We start from the raw sequence: 18,390 nt of genomic DNA on the forward strand, positions 1-18,390 counted from the left end.
CTGTAACAAGAGCGTAGGGCTGGTCTCATCCCTTGTACCTTGCACTGCTCGAGCTGTAGAGCTTCATATGACTAGGATAGGACTAGCTGTACACTGTATGCCCTCTGCATTGGCGAATACGGGGTGATGACCACTTACTGGCCCAGAAACCAAATCATGATATTCCTTCCAGTTACCTGTAAACCGAGACAACCACAAGACATCGTATTCCGATGCCCAAGCTCTGCTGATCACCCGTCCCCTCTTCCGGGTGCAGTGGCTTACATGTCTCTCGGCATTAGGACCGCCTTTTCACGGGGCGGAATAGCCTCAGGCCTGGGGGGAGGGGGAGGGGGAAAGCTGCTTCGCCTCCACACCATCTTGGGAAGGGAAAGCCTTGTCAGCTCGTGTTCTTCTTTTACTTTCGGGTATTGAAGATCTAGAGAGTAAGAATAGTAACGTATGTATCTGGAAAAAAAAAAGTATATAAACTCATCGTCTCTCCCTGCAAGTCCAATACTTCTTATCCTCATCCTCATCAACAACTCAAGCAAAGCAACCTCTCGCTCAAACAAAACACTCGCTTTTCACCTTGAACCACCTTCTTCTACAAAAACAAAACCGTCATCATGAAGGTCACCGCCGTCTTCGTTACCGCTCTCGCCACCCTCGGCGCTGCCTCTCCCGCCAAGGGCTGCACTCCCGGAACCTACTCTTGCACTGGCGACCTCAAGGGCTGGCAGGTCTGCGATGTCACCCGCAACTGGGTCGTAAGTCCAATCTCCTACTTCTCACAAGACAAGATACTGACATCTTCTCTAGTTCGCTGGCATCTGCCCTCCCAAGACCGGCTGCGTCTTCTACAAGCCCAGCAACAGCCCCTACTGCGTTCCCCCAGGCTTCAAGTTCCCCCAGAACTAGACGCGCCCACTCTTAAGACGAGGATAGCCATTGGAGCTGCAGTCTCCTCGAAATTGTCTCCCCTATCCTGATCGTCAAGATGGAAACTGAATCGTTTGGGTATGGGTTTGGGTTCTGGTACATGATTTACTTGCTTCATGCTTGCATGAGTTACGATCCTTTTTATGTGCTTAATTCGATATATGGAACATACACATACATGAGACTGGGGCTTCAAGTCGGATTAGATAGGTAGCATAGCGTCCGCAAATCTACCACAGTACCCCATGCCTTGTTCAACTCTGCAGTGAAAGGGGGATGATACTAACTCCAACTTGGATCAGCATTGGCACTCACATAGCATGGATCAAATATCAGGTATATTACAGCTTGGACGCAAGAAAAAGATTGAGACACCAAAAGAGTTTATCATTTAGTTCAATTTATATCTTGGCCGACTCTGGAGTCGATACTGTTAATGCTGTCCCTATCCAAACGCCCCTGACACTTGGTCCAATGTATGCTGCATGTATCTTATCATAATCTGCCCTGTAGTCTAGCAGTTGCCCTTCCAGTTCTTACTGATCCACTCCGTCATGTGATATGTCCAAGTGCCATCGATATACTGCTCAACGCTGTCCTTGTTGTACTCCCCACCCAAGAACTTGAGCGCATCCAGAAGCCAAGGCTGGATAAAGTCGAGGTAAACAAGATCCACCGTCTCAGGCTTGCCGCTCTCGGGGAAGGCAATCTCCGCTTGCACACAGTTGGGAAGGTGGTAGGACTTGACGGGCTCATGAATCGTGTCGTCGCCGTCAGCACCAATGTCATCCTCGGTGGTGTAACCGGCGGTAAGATTTGGCTTGTCATCAAAGCTGCGGAGTTCCAGACGACCTTCCTTATCTTCCTCATCCTTTCGAGCCTGAGAGACAGTAGCAGGGATGGGGAACATTTGTTCAGGAAGACCAAGGAACTTGGGGTCAGCACCCTGCTCTGACATGATCCTCTCGAGGCTGTTGAGCACATCAATCACCTCGGAAGCAATCTTGTACGGCACATCTGGGATGTATCGGAAGCCGCTGGTGAAAGGGCTGATGGCGAAAGTGCTGTCTCGGGTAAAGGCGCCCTTGAAGATGTCGAATCTGACGCCACCCGTGTTGGTGATGGCAATTCTTGGCTTGTCCTTGCGATCTTCGCGCGTGATGATGTCTGGGAAGACTTCATCGGTGATCCAGCTGTAAATGTTGTCCTCACTTGGGTACTGCGCTCGGTTCATCCACAACATCTTTGGTGCGCACCCAAACTTGTGGTCGAGATTGAGAGCCTTGCGGGCACTAGTGATCATCCCAGTGACTTTCTGGCCTTGCTCAGTAGGGAACGTCGATTCGTTCAAGCCAGTGTGGTAATAAAGGCCGTAGAGGTTGCTGTCAATGTATCGACGAGTAAAAGTGGGAGAAGCTGCGGCTTCGACCTCCTTGTTGTCTTGCTTCTTGATACCGTCGATCGACATCCATCCAATTGTCTCAAGATACCGGCCACTGGCAATGGCAAAGGCCTTAGAGTCATACTTGACAGCATCTCGAACATGAGCATGACCACCGAAAAAGGCGATGGGAATGTGCCAATTCTGCTTGCGAATGGCGGTAAAGATGGTCTTGAATTCCTCCATGCGGAGACCAACATGGCCGATCACCACAAAAAGATCGGTCTTCTCGCGGATAGCCTTCTGGAACCATTCCTCTTTGATCGTCTCCGCCACAGGTTGGACGACGGTGTTGTTGGCGTTGCCGGTAAAGTCAAAGATGAAGCCAAAAGCCACAACATCGAGGCCCTGGTTCTTTGTCTTGAACTTGCGGTAGCGCTGAGCTTGAGGGACGCGATCGCCAGTCTCAAAGTCAATGTAATCGAGATTGGAGGCGAGATATTTGCCCTTGAAGTTGGGGACTGTAGTATTGTGTTCCTTGTCGGCCGAGTAATGCTTGTAGAGCTCGTGGTTGCCGGTGGAGATGATGTCGACGTCGGCTTCGGCGTAGATGTCGTATTGGTAGAGGCCCTTGGGGGTTGAGGCATCGTATAGGCCATTTCCCTCGACTCGGTCGCCAGTATCGACGACTATCACATCGGCTCCCTTGTCGTCGGCCTGCTTGCGCATGTGCTGGGTGAAGGAGATGTAGTCTCCCCAATCGGCTGAGTACTGAGCTCTGATAAGGTTAGCTATAAGTCGAGGCCCCTAGACGCTAGCCACTAAGGCACGTACTCTTGAAGATGACCCCCAAGCCAGCCATGCGTATCGGTTGTGTGGATAAAGTTGATCTGACCCCAGGTGAGGTCTCTCATGGGACCTGGCACAGGCTGGACAGCTCCGGGCTGAGAGGCGTGAGCAACAGCGGCAAGCGCTGAGCTAGCAGCCAAAGCTCTACTCCGCAAGACCATGCTGCAAGTGAAAGATGGTAATGAGTGCCAATATGAGTACAAACGTGATTCAACGAGACGGAAGATGACTCAGTCCTGTCTTGTTGATGATGAAGATGGAAGAAGGAGCAGCTCGGCTTGAGTGGAGGAGGACCCGGAGCGATAAGGTACCTGCCGCTAGATGACGTTTGAGGGGCCGAGACCCTGATGGCCGATGGCGGGACAAGGTGATTGGTCGAATGTCCTTACGCTATCAAATTTGACCAATGGGGTTGCCGTATACTCCCCACAAGGGCGCAGCTCTTCAGTGGGTGCATATCAGCGGGCCCGGTGCCTGGAGCACGGGACTCGTGTTACTCGGGGTGAGACAAAGCCCAAGTGATGGAGATCCATGTGACTTTACAGTGTGATCGGTATTAGGGAGATGAAGATGATGTCCGTGCTCTATTTCGATGTTTGGAGATAGTGGATGGATTGGTTGGCTAAGAACAAAAACTGGAATCTGTTTCATCGACGGCCAATAGCCGGGGGTTGCCCTTTATTTGTTGAGGGCAATGTTGAAGGTAAGTTGAAGAACTGTTGTTAGAAAGAGCTGCTCAACTACGTGTAGGCGACTGTGTCTAAGCTGTGGATGTCATGTCTTGATAGAGTACGGCATACGTGGTGCTCCTGGGAGCTCTTAGGCATGTCGGGATACAAATACCTGATTCTGCGGTTATTCGCATTCATAGAAACTGTTTGTTCATGTCCTTGGCAAATATACCCTCTGCTAAACATCATGGATTGCCAGGCCATGCAACAACGTCTACGCAATGCAAGGAACCTAAGCCACCGAGCCTATCGTATAAATGACGACAACCACCCCTTGAAACAAGACGAAATAGGGCTGACAAACAAACCCTTTGATCTCTGCTGGCACCTGAAGCGAGGCATACGACAAGTCTCTTGCACTCATTTTACCCAATCCGTCCCTGACCGTATCTCGCACCGCCATGCCATAGGACAGCCCTATCCCCATCCTCAGCCCAGAGCTGCTTACCCCATTCGGGGATGATGGAGCGAAGCCAGGTGGCTCCCTTGCTGGCAATCATGGAGAAGCGGATGCTGATTGGATAGATCGCCAGATTGCGGATCCTCGAGTCGCCGGTACGAAATACGATGCGGCGGAGGCTCCACTCTCGGCCGCTGTGCCTCCCGATGGCCGGGTTCTTGTTTGCGGCTTAGATGTCCAGGTGTTTGTGATTTGGTGTCTTTTCGACTTATAAGGGACTTGCCTCTTGTCTTCTTTAACTTCATTCCTTGTGTCTGTCTTTTGGTATTAATTTTTGGAGAGGCTGTCTATTTGACGAGTGACATACGACAAGAAACTCCAAGTGTCAGCAAATCGGATTTCGGAGCATCTATCTCCACGTCCTTTGTCCGACCTGTCGGATGTCGACACTCTCCCACGGAAACCCCCTAAAGACCGAATCTCGGTCTACCAACATCATAATACTCGGGGATTCCCTTTTGAAGAAACAACGACATGCCCGACGGCGGTGCTCTTCCGAAATCTCTACCTCCGACGAAGCCTGGTGAGAACCCAGCCCGCCGGCATCTCGGACAACTGTATCGAATCCCGGCAAAAGTGGAACCCGAAAAGATCAGTCACTGATGAATTTTCGTAGGAACAAGAAGTAATTCCAAAACGTATACCGTCACCTCGGAACAAGAATGCAGTGACCTCTTCCTCCGCGAAGTTTCGGCGTTGCCTGAACGGGAGCCAGTTACCAATAGCACAACGTCTCCGACGGATAGGCAAATGCCCATAATGCCTCGTATGCTCTCGAAACCAGCAATTGCATGGCTGAAAGATTGCTAACTCGACTCAGGGAGAGATTCTGCACAGACAGATAGCGTGACGAGGAATAATGTCTGGATAGGTCGCACCGTACGGATGGCCATGTCGAACGTACTCTCCGGATCATGACACTCGACGACTCGACATATCAGAAGCCACTAGACTTCTGTAATTCGCCCCGATGTTTGGATGGGACGTCGACTCAGTATACAGAAACCGGACAGGGGCAACAAAGGGCCAGTCGAAAAGACCTGGCCATCTTTATCGAGGTCGCCTTTAGTGGTGATGTCGGGTGTGTGCGGAGATGCCTGGGGGTTGAACCTCGATGTCGCAGATGTCGCAACATACGGACAGAAATATCATACTGATATGGAAAAGAGTTGATGAGGAGTCTCAATAATGTTCTTGCATTTCACGGCGTTGAGGATTGATGCCACGGAACGGCTTGACGACGGGGATGGAGGACCGAATTGCAGATATGAGAGTCGTCTGAGAAACTCGTATATCGCAATCACCCAACTCAATATATTACAATCCGATGACCAAGAGATGGCCCATGATTCGATATCAAATCAAGTCCTCGATTGTATTTCGGCCAATTGCCCACGATCCCCCACGTGGCTACCCACCATCATCACCTCATGCCCCAAATCAGCTCCCATGCCCAGACCTTTCTCGACCGGGTTGTGCGCCCTAGCCGCCCGCGGGACTTCAGCCCAGGACGCCACCAACAGCAAAGACTCGAGCTGAAGATGGCGCGGGACCAATCTCGATTGACTCTTCTAGTTGCGACTCTATTCGTTGAATGATCTCATGGAATTTGTTTCTCTGTGTTTTTGTCTCGTTCATCTGCACATGTGGCAGCCAGAGTCTCATCGTTATGGAGCACTAAAGCAGATGCCACTGTAAGCACTGTAACTTGACTGCTGCAGCAGTTCTTCCAGGGAGCTTTGGCCCCCGGCCCCGCCGTCACCCCGTCGTGAAGAACGCCACGACCACAGCAGAACCGCTAGACTGGCTGGGCAGCCCACAAAGCCAGGACGTTTACCCTGATTGAGTTTAGCTCTAGTTCTTGGCTCCCGCGTCCCGTGGATCTTTATGTGCCTCAAAGCCAATCAGAAGCCACATCATCAGCAGCTTGCCTGTTTAGGCATGGCCGAGGCTGATGGAAGAAGGAAAAAATTGATGGACCAGCAGATGATGGAGACAACCTGTCGACCATGGTCGCGGTACAAGATGTTGCGCTCAGCCTGTCCCGTCTCTTCTTTTCCTTCTCTTCTCTCTATCGCTGTCAGAAGAGATCGTCGCTTTCAACGGTGTCTCCGTGCAGTGCGTCGCCGATCAATCGCCTCCAACTTACTCCACAGACCAGTCTCGTTCAGAAGGTGGGCGCATTCAAAAAGCCCCCCGCCTCTCATCTGATCATAGTCCTCCTCTGGACTTGACCTCTCCTCCTTTTTACTTCAACCTCCAGCCCATGTCGACAAGCGCCAATTCGGCCCTCTACCTTGACTACCACGCGCTGGCACATCGCTACATGTGCCGCTTCGGCTTATAAACAACCAGCGAGCGACTTTGAGTCTTTGCGCTTGCTGCAAAACCTAGGGGACGATAAGAAAGACTTCATCCGACACTTTTGAGCAGACTACTTGTACCTTTTGCGATTGGTAGATCTGGCTTTTATACTTTTTACTACACCAAGATATCGATCTGCGCTTCTAGAATAGGGCTATTCGAGGTACGTACGACGCTGGCGCATCGCGATCAGCGTCATGGACTCTGATGGGGGGACGAGCTAACGGGAATCTTCAGACTACGTCTTGTACACCGAGTGATCCTCTTAGAGTAGATCTTAGACTCCGTCGAGCTTCGTTTCGTAATCCCTATCCTACGATACACAACATATCGCCTAGACACCACAAATACTGTCACCATGGCTACAAACAGCTCTCCCGTCGGCGACACTAAGGGCTTCGGCTCCCCTACTGCTGATCCCGTTATCGGCGTTGCCAATGCGCCTGGTCAAAGCCAGGATGCCGCCGTTAGCCAGGGCATTCACACTCTCGAGGTCAAGTCGGTCCATTGGTACAGCTATCTCACTACCTACGACTTCTGGATCGTCCTCGCCCTCGGTCAGGTTCTTGCCCTGTGCATCACGTCGACCAACACCTTTACAAGTTTCCTCGCCGAGGAGGGTACCAACATTCCCGCCTTCCAGACCGTCTTCAATTATATTCTCATGTTCCTCATCTACACCCCCATCTTCTTGTTCAAGGATGGTCCCCACGAGTGGGTTCGAGTGGCTTGGACTGACGGCTGGAAGTACTTCATCATGGCGTTCCTCGATGTCCAGGGCAACTACTTTACCGTCCTGGCCTACCGTTACACCAACGTCCTCTCTGCTCAGCTCATCAACTTCTGGGCTATTGTCTGCGTCGTCGTCATCTCGTTCTTCCTGCTCAAGGTCCGCTACAAGATCTTCCAGATCGTGGGTATCCTCGTCTGCTGCGGTGGCATGGGTATCTTGATTGGCAGTGACCACATCACGGGTTCCAACGGTGGAAAGGGTCTTGATATGGTCAAGGGTGATCTCTTTGCCCTGCTCGGTGCCACGCTCTACGGTACTACCAATGTCTTTGAGGAGTGGCTCGTGTCAAAGGCGCATCTGTACCATGTCCTGTCCTTTCTGGGCCTTTTTGGCATGTGCATCAACGCTGTCCAGGCTGCCATCTTTGACCGAAACTCCTTTGATAACGCTACCTGGAACGGCAAGGTTATCGGCTGGATCATTGGTTTCACGCTGTGCCTGAACCTCTTCTATGCGCTGGTTCCTGTCATGCTGCGCATGGGCAGTGCGGCTTTCCTCAACATCTCGCTTCTGACAGCCAACTTCTGGGGTGTCATTATTGGCACCCGCGTCTTTGGCTACAAGATTCACTTCTTGTATCCCATCGCTTTCGTGCTTATTATCATCGGTCAGCTCATCTACTTTGTCACCGGTAGTATCCTGAGCGATTCCAAGAAGCCCTGGCTTGGAGACAACCAGGAGGATGGTGTCCTGGGCTTTGGAACTGCTAAGCTCAAGGCTCTCAATGCTGCTCGAAAGGCTCAGATTGAGGCCGAGTCTGGTGGTAACGAGTCCTGACCTGGTCTGAGTGACGTTGATGAGTGAATGAATGGTACAGGCGGGTTGGGTATGGCGAGGAAGAGATGGAGTTGAGGGGCTGGTTGATTGTATGCTGCCTTGGATAGACCTTGGCTGATGGACTATTGGACTTATTTATGGTCAAGATGCTGGGGACTAGAGCGAGATAGCATGCATATTAATACCTTAATATTTACTGCTCGTTTTCTTCTACTATGATGTAGGTAGTTGTGGAAGATTGGACGTGTACAACAGATGGATCCCTTCTTCAAACCTGAGTTGGAGTTAGTCTGATGAACAGCTATATAAAGAAACACTTACGCCTGCTTGAAGGTGCCAAGAAAGTGCGTTGTCAGACGGCACAACTCGTCCTTGTCCTCATGGTGAGGATGGGAGACATGACCATACTCAGGGATGCATCCCGTGTTTTTCTCGGCGTTTTGGATCCCTTGCTCGGGCTTAGATGCCCTTGTCTGACGCGCTGACAATGGCTTCATAGTTAAAAGGGCACCAAACATAAAGTCGTCAAGCCTTGCCACGGGAAACACCGACATAGAACAGCTCTGTCGTAATGTGTGACTGTGAAATGCCCAGTACAGCCTTGTCCAGTGTCATACCTTGCGACTTATGGACGGTAATGCTGTAGGCGACCGTAATATATATAGCTGGAAAGTTTGGTCATCCGGCAAGGGTGGGGTGATTGGGAGGCTCCGGTATGGCCAGGAGACCCAGCGCTTCCCGCCAGACGAGGTCTTGAACCTCCAGGGGAAGCTTCTGGAATTTCGGAAAGCTCTTTGTGGGCTTCTTAACGGAAGCTGGTGATCTAGTCGGCCTAGAGGCGTACCCGGTTGGGCTGCTGGGAGCGGTGCGAATGTCGGGTAAATGAAGACAACACCCACCGTGACTAGATGGACGTTCCGTTGGCGAAAGGTGAATTACTATTCGCACCCTGTCCCGCCTTGCAGCCAGTCTCGAAGAAAAGGCATCATCAGGCCATGATATTTGGAAGACTTGTAGGCTCAGGGCATCTCTCGTCGTCTAAAACGCGACTGTGATAGTGGCCCAGTCCATATGCAGTCTGCGAGCGGTTCCGGCGAGGGCTAGGTCGCATAGCTCTTCACGATCGGGCATGTAAGCATGGAACGGAACCTACTCGCCGTGATGTTGGCTCGTGTCGTAGGGCAAGACGGTATAATCGGGGAGGCAGCAATGGATGGATGGTGAAAGGTAAGGGGCTTTTACTGCGGTGCCCTTTTCTCGTGAAAGTCCCGGGCACATAGAAAGCGATCATTGCTCTCAGTGGAGTATATATAGGTGATTCTTTGTGCTTCCATTTCCTGACACCGAAACTATAAGTTCGCTTCTGAGTTCGTGGATCCGTCGTGTCATCGGGGTCTATTGCCCTGAAACTTCTGCAGACGTCGATTCCGGAAGCCATTGACCAAAGCTTTCATCATGTTTTCCCATTGACTTTCGGTAACACACTACCCATAAGGTGTGTCGGTTGTTGGTCACCAAGCGTGCACCTTCGCCTTGGTCAAGAAGCCAAGTGCTAGAGCTGGTCCAAGTTCAGTCAATCTTGCTTGATGAAGTCGAGTTTGACCCGCCAAAGCTGATGCATAGTCGCGCAAGTCAATCTGCCTGGCATCATGAAGAAGGTGGCTACCGCCGCTGATGTGTGTTTCCATTCCACGGTGGTGAAGCTCGTGGGCAACTGCGAAAGGTTATTGCACATGGCTTCCACTGGGATGTATATATATATGGTTCAAGTAACATTGCGCCAAGCGTGTGGTGGACTCTCCCGGGTTGTTGGGTTAACCATTAAATGAACCGATTAGGCATTGCATTTTGAAGAACGACTAGAGCCACGGTTTGAGTGTCGGTGGTGTCCGGTGAATTGGTATGTGTCTGCTGTATATATAACGCAGCTCTTCTTTGACTGCAGAGAGAATGTGCGCGCGGCAAAAGAGGGTCTTCCCCTTTCTTGTCAGACATGCGGTGTTGAATCCAAGATCCAATGTCTCCAAGGAGCGATTCATGAACCTTCCTCCGGATTGTGTCAGGGGCGAGAATCATTCCTGGGCAGTGACGAGGAGCCGTATCTAACTCTCGGCTCTCCGTTTGGGTTTCACCATCCCGTTATACTATCCGATGGCGAATTGCATGTGGAAGTCTCTCAACCCTGGATGGCGGAGGAGAGGAGTCTCAAAGCCTTTGCAACGTTGCCGGACCGTCTGGGGAAGGTTTGGCAGATGTGTTGAGGTCGCGCGGTGTTCATTGTCGGTACGGGGATGAGTTTGACGACATGACCGCAGCCCGGATGAACCCGGTCTCTCGATGTATTAGTATCAGCGGTCCCTTTCTCCGGTTTGGCAGGACTCACAATGACCTTGGCGTGACCAAGAGCCCGATCCCAGATACGCCTCGCCCGGTCAGCCTGACAGAGGTGCTGTGTCAGATCTGCCTCAGGAGCCGTCTGAAGATACTCGATCAAGTATATAGGGGGTCCATTTCAGGAATTCTGATGGTGACGCAGCGACTGTTGACCTCCTGGCGTAGGAGTGGTCAACCTTTAGCTGGAGTCTCACCAAGTCAAGAGTGGGCATGGAATATATAGAGCAAAGCCGAGATGTGCGATTCTACCGGAGTTGAAAGACTTTACGTAGACTTGGCGGCGAGGGTCATGGTCGCATGATGGAGGTGGCGAGGACCCATTCTTGACCCTCTCCCGACCAAGGTACTGAAATGAGAAAGGAATCCGACAGGTACTCCCCAATCCCCGAGAGTGTCTAACTGAAATTGAGCAGTTGAGCTTCTCTCGATGGTCAGATTGTCTGACCAAAGCCTCGTCGTCCTTTAGGGGTGCCCACCAGTTGGACTAGCCGACTATATATACCCACAAGCCAGCGAATAGGGAGGTTGGGATCCCCGGCCCATTATGAGTGTCTCTTCTGGGTTACGGCGTTCGTCTGCTGTTCGATTGCAGGACGGGGCTGCTCTGGGTTGAGCTCGAAAGTGCGAAAGTGTTTTGGGAAGCTTCACCTCCACGTCCTTGTCTCCCTCCACCTCCGCCTCTGCCTCTGCCTTAGCCTTAGCCTCGGCCCTAGCCTCTTCACACCTGAGGTCAAATCTCTCATAAAATACATTTATGTATGAAAGCGGTTCATAGAGCCCGCCCATCTCAGAGAGGTTCTCGGCAGAAATCTCCCGATACACCAAGTCTTTCGAAAGAAATTTAATCTTGGTGTCGTTGGGTGTTTTTGCTTCGTGTTCTTTCAAGTAGTTTTCCAGGAAATGTGACTTCTCACTGTTCCAAGTTTCTAAGTGAAGATGGATTATCTGGAAAAGGGTACTTTGCCTGTCTAAAGTCCCACAAACGTCTTCCCAATGTTGTATTGGCTCTGGGCTCTATATAGTTGCTATCCCGGTCGCGATCAAGGTTGTTCGCTGGAGCCATTTGTTCTTGCGAGCCCTGGCTGGCTCTGCCACTCGTTCAGTTCTCCCAACTGGAAGAGCCAACCGTGATGCAGGAGAGGCAGTGAATCTCCATGGCAGACTCGCTGAACTGAAAAGCCGGTGGGTTCTAGAAGGACATAGTCTGTCTTCTGGGCCCGTCGCTTTTTTCGTACCACAATCGCCGGGGATCGCAAAGCATGCAAATTCTTTCTGTTGCCAGGGGATCCAAGTGCATTGATATAGGGGAATGGCATTCATCGCCCAGTTCATCAGAAGATCAGACAGACTTGAACAATGTTGTTGCATTCCCGGGCAGCAGGGCAAACCTATCTCAGCTGAGAGCTGGCGGGGCCAAGTCGTATATATAGAGCCATAATATTGACCCAATAACTTCTTATTCCTTATTTTCAGATGCAGGTCGATCTCGATCGTCGCGATCAAACAACAACCTTGGCCTTGAGACTCGGATGTGGTCGAGTTGACCTCCGGGTCGTTCTCGCAATGAGTCTTTGAGGCGCAATCCATAATGAGAACATGTGTGATATGTATGGCCATGGAAGGATGTACCGGGTTGGGCTGTTCAGGTGCCCAGATCATGTTCCCATAGCTGTGCGACAGTTTCAGCCCATTACCCGTCATGGGAGCGTTGATCTATATAAACAATTATTGTTGGTAAGGTTTGAATAGATAATATTGGGGAGATAGAAAGCAGGCGTATCTCGTCTTGGGATATGAGAAGACTCACTCCCTGTACTCTTCGAGAACCGTGGCAAACCAAGCCCGAGGTGCCAAGCATGGCGGGTTAAACAGGCTAAGCATTTGGTACGGGGTCTTCCGATATGCTTCACAGTAACGTCTCGGGTGATCTCTGAGTAGTTGTGGATGAGGTTGGCGGGCGTGGGTATGTATTGTGGTTGAGCCGCTCGAGTTTGAGTAATTCGTCGAAACTGAGGCAGTCGACGACTTTAAACTCGTCGTCGGCTTCATAACTCTCATCGCTCAGGAAGTGAACCACCAAGCCATTGTGGTCATATATATAGAGTGAGCCAGATAGTTCAACAGCTTGCCACCTCTAGGCACCGAGTCGTGTTCGTCAGACTGCGAACCCCCGGAATGACAGATATATAAGGAGTTGTACGAGGCAAGGGGAGCCAGTGTTTGGGAGCCCATTTCTAGGATATAGCTCGCACCAGCACTTGGTGGAATCGGTTGGACTGCGCCTGCCAGAGAACCCGGCAGTAAATGTGCGACTGGACTGTGACCCTTGCATCGATCGGAGTGCCATATCGAGAGATGTGGGTTGATTTCGAATTCCTCTGGTGGAAATATATTGCGAGCTTGTATATAGAGATAGGAGCGTTCAAGCGGGATCTGTTGTCGTAGAATGCATGCGCATCTCGGGAAAAACTTCCATGGTCCCCTTTCCAAGGCCCCGGGGAATTATATCAACAAAGAACGGGCTCTCAGGATGTTCTTCTTGATGCTTCGTGTGAAGGTGACCTCATCGCGACCCTTGACGGGGTTTCCTCTTAGTCAATCAGGAGTCTCTAACTCTGTGTCTCCTCTCTTAATGATATAGGATTTTGTTGAGAGCGACAAGACGGGAACACAAATCGATGTGCTTCCCAGTAGAGTCCACGCTGTCTGGTCAAACTCTTTGCCATCGGCCAAGGAGGAGTTTGCACGCGGGGCGACTTCATAAGGAGAAGTCGAATGCCTCACACCCAAGGACGGGGGTCGGTTCATTTCTTCTGAGCAAGAACTGTATCAAGGCATCCAAACTCCGGCCCTGAGCTTATATATACAGCCAATGTGGTAGTCAGGTTAGATGTTTTGATGCTCCATCTTGATGGGAAGATCTTCCTTATATGAAGGAATATGTGTGCACCGTATGATTCACCCTCGAAGTCGTTCGAGATTCGTCCAAGACTGCAGAGGTCTGCATCGTCACTTGAAGCCATGACGATCCCGTTGAGGTTATTCCGCTTGGCAGAAGTAAGACACGACGCAACCATGAACCCGCATTTGGGATTCAGCACCTAAGAGCCACGGTTGTGGGAGACAAAGTGCGTTCTCCCGCGATGGACTTGTTTAGAGGTCATGGTGGCGTGCCAGAGACACTACTTCCCCCGCCGTTTCATGTTATGGGATCTTTGGTTGGTGCAGTTTCAACTCTACCGACTTGCCCCGGCATTACTGCAATGTGTATACTTGCAGCCATGTAAGCCTTTGACGCGGCTGTGGCCATATATATGAGCTCAATCTCAGTCGTCGTGGGTGGCGGGTATATGGACCACGAGGGAAGAGGTTGGATGTGAGAGCTCTCCGGAGTCTCAAATCCAGGCCATGCCCTATCGCTCAACTCGAGACATTTGCCAGTTCCCATCACTTCCTCTCAACTCTTTCATAAAGCCCTGGAGCGTCTCCTGGTGCGAACCATCCGTGAAAGAAGCTTTGGGTCGTAGTAATCCTCACCCTGGTGACGGAGGGCACAAACATGGATGCCAAGAACATGTACTTGATCTGTATGGCTATATATGTTGATGGTGGTTCTCATGATCCGCTAATTCCTCCAAAGCCGAATTAGTAGATTGGTCTGCTTCCTCTCATGTAGCCCAAAGCCGCGGAGGCAGCCTAACCTGGAACGAGCCGAGTCATTAGGCCAGATCGATCTTTCGTGGCCCTCATCTACGAACTGACCCGAAAAGCCGATTTTTCTTGCATCCAGTTCAGTTCCGCTCCGCGGTCCAAATCCCTGATCGCGTCGTGGAATGGGCATTCCGTGCCTCTGCGGGGTGTCAAGGACTAACAAATGTTGCATGGATGAAGGAAGGAAAGGGTTATAGATGAAAGCACGAAGTGTGAGTTGTGGTATATATATTGATGCCTTCCCACCATTGACACCATTGCCACTGAGATGTTTCCCCGACGGGCTTGCAAGAATAGCTCAAGATCCATGCATTAAAGGGTAGTATATAGGATCGTGTTGGGCAGGAGGAATCAGAGATGTAGACATGGAGTAGACGGCGGCATCGTGAAGTGGTGGACCGAGTCCTCTTTGCCGGCCTGGTCTCTGGTGGCATGCTTTTGTGTCAAGCAGCATTCCCCGAATGTTCATGTGTGATCAGGGAAGAAGAGGCCATTAGATTTCCCGAGCCTTTGTGTCAGGTGATTTGCACAGCATATTGAACAACCCCTTTGCATAGTTGGGTTGCACTGGAGTGAATGTGAGGATACCGGGAACCAATTGGTCAAAGACGAATGTAACACATGACATCTGGGACCCGGATCTCGCCTGTGCAGTATATATAGTTCATCGTTTCCATGAAATTTCGGTAAATAATGAATAATGGTGATGCGGTCGATGAGCGATAGGGATGTCACCGGTGTCTTCCAGACATCTCGTTTGGAGCCAGAGGCCAGGTGGAAGATAAACAGCCTGCTGGGGTAGCGGACCTGCTGGGCAGAGCAGCAAGGCTTGCTAAAATTCCGAGGAAACAACGCACGGAGCGATGTGGGTGGAGGAAACCAGCCTTATTTTGTTCTTGTATTGTTGGGGGCAGCTTTGTGAGGGGATAAAACTGCCTCGTGTCTCTGATGAAGGCAAGGAGAGTCCCGCAAGGCTAGGCGTGACAAGAAGCTGGGGTTGACTGGATCGCTTCGATGAATCCGCCGCAACACCCTAATGGAAGCGTTATATAATAGGTAAGAGACAAGATATATAACGAAATAATGAAGTGATTGATGTGCGGAAGTTGATCTGAGCGAGGAGCCTGGGGGCAGGACAGCCCCTTTTATACTTGTGAGGACAAGATCTGATTGCCAGGCCAGGCTAAAAAAACAGCATGATAAAAGATTCATATCGTCTAAAAAGACCATGTATATGCGGCTTGTCATACTGATTGCCCTGATTGCCGGCTCTCTTCCGCTTGGTCAAGCAGCTTGCGGGTTGGTGCAGCATTCCGTGATTGCCTGCGTGGCCCCTTAGTGGGCTATAAACTGCACAGCAAAGTGGAAAGCTTGCTAAACCAACGTGAATTACCGAAACAAGCGAAGGGATGACTTGCGATCAACACTTGCTCGTATCTTGGCCGTTCAGCAATTGGTGGGTACGCTGAGACTCGGAGCAGGTCCTGAAGTATTACCCACACATGGGTCTTTCTCATCTGCGGCTTGGATCACCCCGAAATATTGTCTACCTCTCTGTACAAATAAAAGATGATTGGAGCTTTAGACAGCGATGATATCCTGGTTGATAGCCTGAGCGCCTTCCTGATATCGCAACATTACATTACCCGTTACACCGTCCTTCATATACCCGATAAAACACCACAGCTGCTTTAAACACCCTTAAACACACGCTCATCGGTTGCTTTCGAATTTAGCCTGGATAGAACATCAACGAGACGCGTCAGTTGAATGCCTGCTTCCTCCTTTACATGACCGTCCTGGTTCTGCGACAGCTCCAACAACACACTCCCTACTAGCCGTATCTGCTCGATCTGCTTCATATCAGTATTACCGAGCTATGGATGTAAGCATTCTTAAACTCACCCATGGCTCTCCCATGACCTGCAAGTGGTGGACTGGTAACTCAATCAGAGTGTTGACAAAGTCACGACCTCCCTCAACCACTCGACTGACAAGCAGCGATTCATCACTCCAGTCTGGCCCCAGAAACCCAGCTACATTGTAGGCGATGCAGTGTCGTAATATAACCATCCTCAAGGCGTGCATAGCGATCCGGAGCTGGGTAGTCTGCGTGAACAGGGTCCCAGTCCGATACTGTCTGACAAAATCCAGCTGCGATGAAGCAAGATTCTCGCCGTCTTCTGGTGGCAAGGTTGGGTTATAATCGTCCAAGATGTGGGAAAACTCGTGCCACATGTCTGGCAAATCACTGACAGAAGCAACGCTGCAGTCATGGTTCTCTACATAAGGGTCGTCCCGCGACTTTGACCTCAATGCCCACATCAACTTTGCTGCAATGTGCCTCATGCGACATCCCATGTAGAAGCCATCGAGAACTTGCTTCTCAAGCTGTGGTGAGTTTTCGTGTCTTCCGTAATCCAACATAGGCGATGGTTCTTGCTGATAGGGGTTCAAGGTGAAGCCGGTATCGAATAGAGCCTCGCGCAACAGATGTGGTCGAGTCCCTAGAGCAGCAGCTGTATGATCCGAAGTCAGGAGATGCAAAAAGTTGTTTCGGAGTAGCTGTGCTTCTAAAGGCGGATAACTCGCCAGACTTGTCTCGTCGTAGAGTCTTAGATCTAGTGCTAGCAGCCTCGCTTGGCCGACGACACGATGTGCCAGTTGAGACTTGCCGGTCAACTGCTGAATGGCGCTGGAATGAAGTGAACGGATTGATAAGGATGATGAGTCCGGGTGTTCAACATCAATGTCCTCATAGAGTTGAAAGCTTTCTCTCGAGGCTGTGTAGAAGGCTGCAGCAACAGCTATGGTTTGTGGTCCAATGACGGCATCGCGATGAATGCTAGCGATGGATGCGCAGAGTGCTGAGAGGAGTGTATATGCCCGTAATGACGTGAGCGTATCTTGTTCAGCGGCAGCTTCTGGCCGAGGATTTTTGAAAAACTGGTTTGCACTCTGCCACAGAGACGGCTCATGGCAGATTGGAGCTGCAGGGAATTGGTACTGAGTGAAGAGACGGATGCACTTGTCAACGATGTTTAAGGGAGTGGTGGATGGGACCAATGCTTGTAACTTTGTTAACAAGGCCGATTTGATCTCTCTTGCCTGCTTGATCTTGATAAAACAATGGGACAAAGAATCAGAGTCTTGAATAGGAGCTTCGATCCCAGGCTCTAACAGGTAGGAAACTCGAAGCTTGTCTAATGCTTGGGCAAGGCGGGGAGGAGCCGCGGGTTCAGGAGGCTCAAGCTGAGAAGCAGGGGAACTTGTCGAGGTGTCTGCAGGCTTCCGACCCCTCTTCTTAGGTGCGATCTCGAAAGTACATTGAAGAGCAGATATTCGACAGAAAGCACATGAGGGTAATGCTCCGTCACACTATGTTTGTCAGCAAGTCAGCTCAGAAGGTCCCGCCCTTGTCTTTGATGGAGGCGAGGTGAGTGAATGAGCTCCTAGAATGTACCTTGATCTTCCTACGCTTACAGGCGTCGCATGCACGTCTAGATAATGGAACCTGCCGACTGCTCTTCATGCTGGTGGTCATGGAACGGACGGATGTTGTGGTGACGTTGAAAGTCAATTCTCCGTGGAGAATTTCCCAGGACTTCTTGTGGGGATCACAGACCAAGCTGGCCAATGGGCGATATCTACAGAAAGGGGCAAGCTTGACTTCAGGGCGAGATTTCATGTTGTTTTCGTATGTGAAGTTGATCTTATGATGTTAAGATGGAAGGAGATCAATTCAAGTCTGGTGTTGTTACTTACCATCTTCTGGCTCAGTTAAGCCATCAAAGGCCGGGCTTCAGCCATAGTTGTTACTAACATCTGATATCGGCCAAGTTGTTGGAACTGGACAGTAAATGTTTGCAAATTGATTGATCCCCCCAAATATTGTAGATTTGTTTGTCCCAGACGTGCATCATGTAGCCGGCAAACTACATTAGTTGCTATTTGTCTAGGTTTAGACACAAAAAGCGGCCAAAGGCTTCAACCAACCGAGCTTGACACA

The 18,390-nt window shown here is 50.7% G+C and overlaps 5 protein-coding genes across 5 annotated transcripts; 2 read left to right on the plus strand and 3 right to left on the minus strand.

Moving 5' to 3' along the window:
* Nucleotides 1-523: 523 nt before the first annotated feature.
* Nucleotides 524-1,166, plus strand: NECHADRAFT_73723 (uncharacterized protein). The gene is made up of 2 exons (XM_003050924.1): nucleotides 524-749; nucleotides 802-1,166. Exons 1-2 carry the CDS (start codon nucleotides 609-611, stop codon nucleotides 898-900), a joined length of 240 nt encoding a protein of 79 aa, XP_003050970.1. The 5' UTR covers nucleotides 524-608; the 3' UTR covers nucleotides 901-1,166.
* Nucleotides 1,167-1,435: 269 nt separating this feature from the next.
* On the minus strand, nucleotides 1,436-3,312 carry NECHADRAFT_93853 (uncharacterized protein; the record flags this gene model as incomplete). The annotated part of the gene is made up of 2 exons (XM_003051317.1): nucleotides 1,436-3,080; nucleotides 3,137-3,312. 2 exons carry the CDS (start codon nucleotides 3,310-3,312, stop codon nucleotides 1,436-1,438), a joined length of 1,821 nt encoding a protein of 606 aa, XP_003051363.1.
* A 3,752-nt stretch (nucleotides 3,313-7,064) lies between these two features.
* Nucleotides 7,065-8,276, plus strand: NECHADRAFT_80759 (uncharacterized protein; the record flags this gene model as incomplete). Its single annotated transcript, XM_003050925.1, has 1 exon — nucleotides 7,065-8,276. One exon carries the CDS (start codon nucleotides 7,065-7,067, stop codon nucleotides 8,274-8,276), a length of 1,212 nt encoding a protein of 403 aa, XP_003050971.1.
* Nucleotides 8,277-10,452: 2,176 nt separating this feature from the next.
* On the minus strand, nucleotides 10,453-12,528 carry NECHADRAFT_80760 (uncharacterized protein; the record flags this gene model as incomplete). Its single annotated transcript, XM_003051318.1, has 7 exons — nucleotides 10,453-10,725; nucleotides 10,763-10,852; nucleotides 10,939-11,069; nucleotides 11,177-11,394; nucleotides 11,585-11,615; nucleotides 11,906-12,383; nucleotides 12,478-12,528. 7 exons carry the CDS (start codon nucleotides 12,526-12,528, stop codon nucleotides 10,453-10,455), a joined length of 1,272 nt encoding a protein of 423 aa, XP_003051364.1.
* Nucleotides 12,529-16,072: 3,544 nt separating this feature from the next.
* NECHADRAFT_80761 (uncharacterized protein) lies at nucleotides 16,073-18,069 on the minus strand (the record flags this gene model as incomplete). Its single annotated transcript, XM_003051319.1, has 3 exons — nucleotides 16,073-16,234; nucleotides 16,287-17,759; nucleotides 17,845-18,069. The coding sequence occupies 3 exons, from the start codon at nucleotides 18,067-18,069 to the stop codon at nucleotides 16,073-16,075; spliced, it is 1,860 nt and encodes a 619-aa protein (XP_003051365.1).
* Between the last annotated feature and the right edge of the window lie 321 nt (nucleotides 18,070-18,390).

The sequence above is a fragment of the Fusarium vanettenii genome, assembly GCF_000151355.1.
Source record: "Fusarium vanettenii 77-13-4 chromosome 5 genomic scaffold NECHAsca_5_chr5_3_0, whole genome shotgun sequence".
Lineage (NCBI taxonomy): Eukaryota > Fungi > Ascomycota > Sordariomycetes > Hypocreales > Nectriaceae > Fusarium > Fusarium vanettenii.